This window comes from Fukomys damarensis, unplaced genomic scaffold (genome assembly GCF_012274545.1).
Source record: "Fukomys damarensis isolate Sample0158 unplaced genomic scaffold, DMR_v1.0_HiC HiC_scaffold_34, whole genome shotgun sequence".
NCBI lineage: Eukaryota > Metazoa > Chordata > Mammalia > Rodentia > Bathyergidae > Fukomys > Fukomys damarensis.
The window spans coordinates 4,945,259-4,955,020 of NW_022900946.1; the positions used below are offsets into that span (position 1 = coordinate 4,945,259).

The 9,762-nt window shown below is 53.8% G+C and overlaps 1 protein-coding gene across 1 annotated transcript in view; it reads right to left on the minus strand.

Annotated features, from left to right (window-relative positions):
* Window positions 1-9,762, minus strand: part of Prkcb (protein kinase C beta) — a 302,610-nt gene that overhangs the window by 140,828 nt on the left and 152,020 nt on the right. The window contains exons 5-6 of the mRNA XM_010623466.2: window positions 7,994-8,105; window positions 5,945-6,073 (exon numbers count right to left, since the gene is read on the minus strand). Of these exons, the coding sequence (XP_010621768.1) occupies window positions 5,945-6,073; window positions 7,994-8,105 (241 nt within the window). The remainder of the gene's footprint in view (window positions 1-5,944; window positions 6,074-7,993; window positions 8,106-9,762) is intronic.

Below are 9,762 nucleotides of genomic sequence, written 5' to 3' on the forward strand. Positions count from 1 at the left end.
GAGGAGGAGGAGGAGGAGGAGGAAGACTGTCCCCTAGTGGTTCCGTTTACAGTTTTTCTTTTCGTGGTACTGGGAATGGCACACTGAGCCTTTTGTACCAAGCTTCCTTCCCAACCTTCCCCCCAACACATCTGCCATTTTGAGACAGACTTACTAATTTGCCAAGTCGCCCACACTGAGATGTCCTGCCTCAGCCTCTCAGAGCACTGGGATTATAGCATGTACCACTATGCTCGGCTCTAGTTTATGATCACGTTACTCCCGGCAAGTGATGTATGGCTGATTATATTACGAGATATTCAGCTACCTGAACTCTTATCTTCATTACATTTCCCCTTCCTTTCTCTCTTCTCTTTCCACTTCAAGTGGAGATCTGGCCGAGGGGAAACGTGTGGCAGAGCTAGAAGTACATAAAAACTTTGCGTCCATTCCAGCTCCCCTGCGCTCCAAATGTTCAAGTCTCGTTGTGTTTAAAGAACAGATCGCATTAAAGAAAAAGATTTGTGCATATGGAGTATCTTTAAAAATATGAGTAGCAGTGAATTGTAGCCTTAGAAGAATACAGAGCCATCTCCATGGCTGAAGAAAGATGAAAAAATCCTCCAAAGGTCCCAAGGAATTGGCAAGACCCCAAGGTGTGGCATCTGCCTGGGGAAATGACTTGTCTTACCTCCTGTGATATCCCAGGGGTCTAGAATATGCTTGAAAAACAGTAGAAACTCAATCTGCATTGCTGTGTGAATCGTTTAATAACTTGAAGAGTGAAAGAATAAACTCAAGGGGCTCACACACCAAAACACAAGGCAGGGAGACCACACGCAACAGGTGATTATTTTTAATAATCACCCACAGCCCTCGGCTATTTCTGGTCTCCATGCCTCTGCCTCTGCCTCTGTGTGATTTATTTCCTCTGCTGAGAGTGCAAGAGTGGGCCAGGGAGCTGGACAGCCTGAGCTCCATTCTGAAACCCATCCCGCACCAAGTCTGTGGTTCCATGAGACACGAAGCTGGTCTGGCTCTTTGGTGTCATCTTCTCTTGATGTGTGGATGCCAGGCCCAGGGATGGTCTTAAATACCACAATTGAGAAAGTGCCTGAGTCTGCCTGAGATGTTTTGATCCAAGAAGGTTCTATGCAGTATAATAAATACACTGAAAAGGTAAGAAGGCTGATTGGGAATCCCGAAGAGACACATCAAAAAAGGTTTCTCCTCTTGCTCTCTTGAAGAACAGCCCCAACTTTGGGAAGAGATAATCATGAATGCAAAGATGGATATGACTAAAAATTCAATACCATATTAACAGCAGTAAAAAGTATGACTGTCACACAGGTAGGAACACAGGCTTCATAAATTTCATGAGCATTTTACAACTCTGATCTGGTTTCTTGACACTGGCCTGACTGCTCCTGTGGCACCACTGGGCCTCGTGAGGGCAGTGTGGCTCTCTATGGTTTTACAACTCCGGTTACACTGGCCTGGGTCTTCTCTATGTTCCCTGGGGAACAAGGCAGCCATGACCCCAAACAGTGGGTCCCTGTCCCATTATTACTTGCTGTTGGCCTTGGACCCACCACCAAGGATTTCTGCACTGTGCATCCTCTATAAACAATGGTGTGAGTCAGATTATCTCTGGATCTTCAGCTTCTGACTTCAGGAGACTCTTCTGGGGCCATCCGAGATGACATGATGTCTACCCAGACCCTCCAGGGCAGTCTCATTCGCTGATGTGACTCCCATCATCCCAAGGCTAGAGATAAAGGTATGAACCAAAAGCTCGTGGAGCGACTGCTTGGTGAGAAATGCAGACACAGATCAAACTCAATACAAACTGTCCCTGACAGAAGCTCGAGACATCAAGAGCACCGGTGACAGGATGCTCAGGAGTTTGCACAGACAGATCTAGAAGAAGAGTTGAATGCTGAGAAAGAAGATGGCAAAAACTATTCTAAGACAGGAAAGAGAATACGCAGATGGGTGCAGTCTGGAGAGGGTGCCAGAGATGGCTGGGGATAGAGAAGGAAGCATCGTGTTAGATCTGGGCTGTCCACAGGTACGGGGAAACCCCGGGTGGGTGTTCAAAAGAACCGATCGGATTTCCGTTCTGGCAGTGACGCGTGAAAGCCCAGACAGCAGATACACACCCGGGATTTCAGTAGCCAAGGGAAACAAACCTTCCACCTCCGGAGGTGTCGGGGTCTCCAAGGGGCTTGTGCTTTTCAGGTCTAACGGCAGTGCCTGAGCTGGGAGTAAGGGACGGATGCTAAGCCTGCACATGCTTGTGGGGCCTGGGTGAAGGGAAATGATTCAATGGCACCCACAAGCCACTTCTGCATGGAACCACTGAGAAGGCTCCCAGGCAACCTTGGACTCTCCCTCCTCCATGATCTGTAGGCCTGGATCAAGGAGCATGGCTAGAGTCCTAACAATAAAACCAGGAAATGTGGGGGATCGGAGGATCCCCGGGTCATGGATGCTCTTGGACCCTGCCCAGGCCCCCTCCGTATTTGGCACATGCGTCCCCTGGCTTCTGTGAGTCCTGGCTGTCAGTGACTCACACCTGCCCCGTGTCCAGGTCAATGCCTTCCACTGAGCAGAAGCAACCAGAACTGGGAAGCTCCGGTTCCTTTCCACCTCCAACACCAGCAACATAAGGCAAAGACTGTTTTAGTCAGTCTGCTATAGCAAAATGCCATGGATTGAATGGCTTGAACAACAATGTGTTTGTCACAGTTACAGACACGGGGAAACACAAGGCCAAGGTGCAGGCAGATTCAGATCCTGGGAAGGGCCGGCTTGTAGCTTGGCCACCTTCCTGCCATGCCCTCATGTGATGGTGAGACAGTGATCTTTCCCTGTGCCCCCTTTTTATTCAGTATGGGGATTGATCCCAGGGCCTTCCTACTGAGCTACATCCCTAGCCCCTCTTATAGTTTTTACTTTGAGACACAGTCTTGCTAAGTCACTAAGATGCACAGGCTGGGCTTAAACTTGAGGCCCTCCTGCCTCAGCCCCCCAGAGTGTGATTACAGGTATGTGCCACCACAGCTAACTCTTCCTCATCATGAGGTCCCTGCTTTCATGCCTCAACTAATCCCAACTACCTCCCAAAGGCTCTGTCTCCAAATGTCATGACACTGGGGGTTACAGCTCCGGCCTACATGGGGGGCTCCATTCTCCCCCAGCGTGGCCCAACCCAGCGCATGACAGCCTGGCACCCTTCCTCCAGGTGGGATGTTGTCAGCGCTGCAAGGTCTGGTCCAGAGCTCCCCATCGGGGCCAGGATCACGCAACCCTGATGGAGCCCATACTCCCATGAGCCACCTACATGCCCTGTCACACTCCCCTTCCCTCCACGAGCAGCCTAGTAAGTCATCCGAGCAAAACCCGTTCTTAACCCCAACTTGTCTCTGTTTAGAAATAGCCAAAGCATCGGGATTCTTGCTGCGGAGGGCAGGCCACGGTCCAGGCCATGCCTGGACCCTGATCGAGGTGTTGGGCTTTGCTGAGTCTCAGTCTCCCCTTCCTTCTGATGGCAACAACACTACCCCCGTCAGGCAACCCAGCATGACACACTCAGCCAGCCCCAGAGGACTCCTGAGTCACTGGGAGCTGTATGATCAGTGCTTCATGCAGAAATTCCAAGATTCCTGCCTTCCATCATGGCTGAACTGTGTAGCCCTTGAGAGATGTTCTCCTGTCCCAGTCCCCATGAAGGTGACCGTCCCTGGTCCCAGGGTTTCTGCAGAGGTAATGGAGTTAAGACGGGGCCAGGGGAGACCTACCCAATAGCTGGTGTCCTCATAGAAGAAGAAATCTGGGCACAGAGCACCCAACAGAGATCACATATGAGGGTGGAGGCAGAAAGTGGAGCAACAAAACCATAGGCTAAGGGAGACCAAAGACCACCAGCCAGCCACCAACCGAAGTGTGGAACAGGCCTCCCAGAGCCTCAGAAGGAACCAACCCTGCTAACATCTCGACCCCAGGCCTGCGGTCCCCACAGCATTGGGATGATGAGTGTCTGGTGTTAAGTTACTTAGTTTGTGGCACTAGAAGATGAATGTGGCTCCTATTCATCAGTGTCCTGGGATTGCCCGAGAACAAAAACGCTCAAAGGCCGGGGCATAGCTATGAGTACAGGGGGAAAGCTGGCCTTGAACTTGACAGGGTGAGCTCTCATGAGGACAAAGACTCCTCGAAGAAGGTCCAAAACAGCTACTCCAACTGAACCGTAAAGGGAATAAACAAATAATGGGGAAGGGAGGGGAGGAGCAAAATGAAGGGGGGGAGGAGAGAAAAGATGAGGAAGGGGGAGGGGAGGGGAGAGGAGGGAGAAGGGGGAGGACTGAGTACATCACACAAAACGGATGCGTCAAAAATACTACCTGAGGACATGTGTGACCCTCCAGACCAGTTCCCTGATGGGCAGAATGACAAGGACATTCACCTCCTCAGAGTCGCCAAAAGATTTACACAGGATACTGCCTTTAAGTCTTTGACACATCAAGTGGTTCACACATTCAAAATGTTATTAAACCTTAGCGATTGCTTTATTAATAATGGAAGACTAGTTCTTAGAAATATACTTCTCTGTACCTCAGCTACTTCGTTTGCAAAAATGAACGGAAGAGCTGTCTTGTAGCGCTGCGAGAAGAATTGAAGGAGAGAGGTAACAGGCGAGATTTCTGAACCCTGAGCCCCAGGGTACCACGTATGTAGTACACACTTCGAGTGTAGTTCCAAAGAGCGACACTAGATGGTAGCAGAATCTCATCTGTGCTCATACACGTGCCTAATCCTCCGAAGGGAAAACTGCTTCCCTTGAAACTGGGACTGCCAATGCTGCCCTGGGGAAACCCCAAACATCCCACTGAGAAGCAGGCAGCCTCCCTCTTGAGGGAAAATAAATAATGTGGCAGGATGTATCTTTTCTAATGGCTCACTGAGCTTACACACTGAGAAATTCTATTTTACAGGGATACAGTTTCAACTTTTAGACACAGCTCCTCCCAAGCCAGGGCTGAGCACATCACAGCTGCTGCACCGAGCTGCGGCCTCAGAAGCAGACCTGTTATTGCAGGACCACTACCCTTCACGGCCCAGTCTGAAAACCTTGTTTGTAGGAGCCCGTTACAGGAAGTCTAAGGCAGTTTGTGTCCCGAGGCTGTGCAAAGGAATTCCTTCACAGTTTTAGTGCTGTTCGTGTCCAGCCTGATGCAGCTGGACAGCGGCATTCCAGTCTCGCCCAGCCCGCACTACCTGAGCAAGTCACCACCGTCTTTGCTGCCTCTCGTCTCCCTGCACCTCTCCGCTTTCAGACTGGAAAAAGTGTACAGCGTAAGGGAACAGCAACCAGTGTCGCTACTGTCAGGTTAAGGAAAAGTATTTCAAATAACTTCAAAGCCCAAGGCACAGCTGGGGTTGCCCCTGGCCTCCCTCTTCTCCCTGAGACTCTGAACTCTCCCAGACCTAGTGCTGAGCACTGAGTCCTTCGTCCCCCTGGAACCGTTTCAGGGAGAACCAGGATCTCCTCTCTGCTCACTGAATACAGGAAAAAGAATCGAGCGGCAAGAGAACAGGAAACAGAGTGGGAAGGCAGTGGAGGGGCCTGACAGGAGTCCCCCGAGGGCTCCCAACACAAAGAAATGATCCATGTTCGAGGCAAGGGATTACACGCGAATTACCTTCGTTGGTCACCACACACTGCACACGCGTCAAAACGTGACCCTGTGCCCCACAAGCGTGTAGAGTAACTACGTGTCAAAAGTGACTTTGAAAGGCAGCCAGGAGTCTGGGGCTCAGTTCGCCTCTCCCCGAGAACTCAGCTTCGCGGGTACACGTTTCTCCAGAGTGCCCGCGGCAGGGCCATCACATGCCGCATCACCCGCCCTCCTCCGGTGCCCGGGTCAGTCAGGCTCAGGAGCCCCCGCGGCTGGCCACCTACCGACGACGATGAGGACTTCCCCGTCGATGTGCGCCTGGATGTAGATGCGGCCGCGGCGCTCCGTGTGGTCAGTGCCGCAGAGGCTGGGGACGTTCATCACGCAGCGCTTGTGCACGTTCATCATGCAGGCTGCAGGGGCAGAGGGTGGGGCTCAGGGTCGCTGCCCATGCTGGCTGGGCCCTCACCGTCCCGTCCCACGGGTCATTTCAGAAGGGCTCGCCAGGCGTCCCCATCCCCGATGGACAAAGGGGACTGGACCTGCCCATCTTCTGTACCTCCGCAGCTCAGTACGGGGAGACGGTGTGGCTAAGAGCACAGCACAGCTGCCCCAGGGAGCCTGGGGCTAACGCCTGCCCCGAGGGGTCCGGGTGTACATCTTTCAGTTAATTAGACTTAATTTTAAGAGGAACTGGGATACGTGTGTGGCATGTTCCTACTTTTAAATACTGACAGGGAAAAGACTGGGTTTGCTGGCAAATGAATGAACCAGAACTGTTTATGAGGTGAGCTCCCACTCACCCCATCACCCAGGCCGATCTGGCAACTCCCCAGAAGGGGGCGCCACTGTGAGCTCACAGCAGCTGGGGACAGGGAAGAACTTGCAAGGCGGTCTGGGCAGACCACCGTGTCCACCGCAGCTAACCATAAGAGTAAACGTAGACCAAAGTGAGAGGAAAGAAGCACACCTGGAAACTCAGTCTGGGCCTACACTGTCTCCTGCATCAAACGGTCCCTAAATCCCCCGCCCCGTGCTCCGTAGTGTGTGGCAGACTTCCTGTAAGTCTGTGCAGCGATGGCAGCTACAGGAAGCTGGGCCTGGAATTCAGCACTCTTTAGGGGAATGCTCGGTCCAGTTGGAGAAGCCAGGAGGAGCGGCTGGGCCTTGGGCCTGCATCTCAAGAGACCTGAGGGAGCCCGGGAGGAAACGGTAAGAAGACCTTCTCAGCCCTCCCCAGTCCAGCTCTCTGGCGGCTCAATGGGAACGAAGCTGCATGGAGGGAGGGAGAGCCGGAAAGGAAGTGCAGACCCCACCAGAGGGCCGGCCGAGCCCTCTCCACTCCGCCTGCCTTTGAGGCCCCACACACCGAGGGGTGAAAGGGATCCAAGTCCTGCAGGCAGAAAGCACCAGGCTCATGGGGTACCTGGGCAGAGCTGGGGGCCCTGCTCCCCATCCCAGGCCGCTCTGTCCCTCCCTCCACGCCTTTGTCACGTGGTGACTCCGGCTTGACTCTGCGCCCCAGCGCCTCTCTGCCTTTGCCACGTCCAGGACAGCTCTGTCCCTCCCCGCACTTGGGTCTGGTCTCTGTGTGTCTGTCTCTGTCTCCCCACCTACAGGGCACGGCCCACGGCTGCTCCACCGGCAGGTGGAGCCTCTCTGCACCTCTGCCCCAGAGGAGGCTGGGACCTTCGCTTGACAGACCTCTGCCCGCCTTCTCTTCACCCCTAGAATCAGGTTCTCCTCCCTCTCCTGGCATAAGCCTGGGCACTACCGGGAGGCAGGTCTTCTCTACCAGAAGAATTCAGCAGCCCACATGTCCACGTCGAAGCAGGAACAGTCTCCCCACCCCCTGCTGCACGTGGCGGTCTGTACCCACCGTGCACAGCTCCCTCCTGCCTGGCTTCATTGCGCTTCACTGTGACCCACAGAACCTGAGCCAACACACCGGAAGTGTGCTTGCAATGAGGCTTTCCTCCAGGAGCACTCAGAACCTGTGGCCTCCGTGTGAGCTGGCCCAGCGACACCCAGAGACAACTGGCCATCATCTAGAAACCCGGGAGGGAACCCGGCCCAGGCCACTAACCCACCACATATGCATGAGGACGCCCAGCTGCCATCAGCTGAGCCCAACCCAGACCCAAAGGACAGCCTCGCGGGGCCCTGAGTTAGGTAAATGGTTATTATTTGGGGTTGCTATGTCGTGGGGAGGAAAGGTCCTTACCCAGTGATAAGTAACTGGGGCCCCAGCGCCCCCGGGGACTGGGCAGCCGGACCCCAAGCCAGAGGAAGAAGCACCTCCCTTCCGGGAAGAGGCTGAGGCAGGTACTTACTGTCGCATTTCATCCCCTGGTGGATAAGTCCGTACAGCAGTGACCCACAGTGGTCACAAAATGTGGGGCTGGAGTAGGTGTGGATCTTAAACTTGTGTTTGCTCCGGGGGTCCTGAGGCCGAGAGAAACAAACAAGATAGGTCAGTGTCAGGGAGGCGTTTGAAAGACACTGCACTGTCACCACGAAACCAGGAGCCGGACGTGGCCCCAGCACTCATCAGAGCCAGGGGGGCGCCGCAAGAGCCCTGAGCCCAGACACAGCGCTGGACAAAAGGTGCCGAACAAGTCAGTAAGGCCGATTGCTCCGATTCTGTTCCCAGCACACTCATCTGCCTGCAAAGTTTCCCTCCGGGCCACCTGAGAACTCACACCTGCAGCAATGACTCCAGAGGCAGCAAAACCAAGCAACAGTCACCTGAATTTGACAGACCACCCTATTCCTACGCCCCGCTTCCCTTTATCCCCCTAACAAGCTTCTGAATTGACCCAAAACCCAACTCTAGATGTGCAAGGTTCCCACTTAGAGGCCACGGGCCACTTCCTCATTGCCTGCAGCCCGGGATTCCAGGCCCGCCGAAGAGAGTTCCAGCTTGGCAGGTGCTCGACTCTCACCAACGTCCAGCCTTAGCTTCCACAGCGGAGCCCTAGAGGGTCAGCAGCTCGCGTGCCACCTGGTTCCCTTCTCCCTTGCAGCCATATGACAGAGCTGGCACTGGATGGGCGTGCTTCTGGTCTTCCCCTCAGTGTGCAGGAGGCCCCGGTCCCTTCCCCTCTTCTGCTGGCTGCAGGAGGGCGAGAGCTGGAACCCAGACCTGAGCCTTGTGGAAAGGACAGGTGCACCCTATCGGCCTTGGGCTTCACCCTGAGAGACACTCTCATTTACGTCTGGATTAAGTCCCTCTATTTCGGGGGTTATTTGTTACAGCGGCTTCCCTTGGTCCCTGTTAGTAACCACGCCCCTCCCACCTGGCAGTGCAGTGCAGTGATTGAGGGCCCAGACCTTAGAGCCTGCACTGCCTGGACGCTTCCTCCTTGACTGGCACTGGGTGAATCACTTAATCTTTTTCTGCTTTGGTTTCCTTGTCTGTAAAACAGGGATGATGACAGTGCCGAGTCTATCATTGCCGTGTAGGACTGTCAAGAAGAGTAAATGGGTTAACCCAGGTAACTATCTCAGCACACCTGGCACACAGTAAGCGGCAGGCAGCAGCTTCCACACTGCTGTGACTACATCGAGAGCGCCCCCCACCCCCAGCACATGGAACCCGACGGTCCCGGCACACCTGCATGCTGCAGTCTGGTTCTGCCTGTCCTTTCTCGGCTCCAACTACAAAACTCTTCCCCAACCCGGCACAGAAGCTTCTCTGAGAATCAGTGCAGCACCAAAGTCAAAACCCTGAGCTTCAGATTCCAACCCAGAGCTACCCGACCCTGCGCGCTGCCTCCATCCCTCATCAGGAACAGGTGCGTGCTGACACAGGCGCCCGCCTGCCTGGAGCGCAAACGCTGGCTATGGAGACAGAACGTGAACAAGCGAGGGAGTAAATAGACACGGCATGTGACGCCATTTTATACGCTACAAAGTGGTGACTGCTACTTTAGAAATTTATAAACGATCCACATACCTACTTTAAAATTTTAGAAAATTGAAACTGACAATGTCAAGGTATCTGGTTTTGCCTGGTGAGGAGAGCTCGGATACAACCGGGAGAGGACTGCACAATGGTCCGATCACCGTGGACAGGAGTTGGCAATCTCTTATCGTTAAC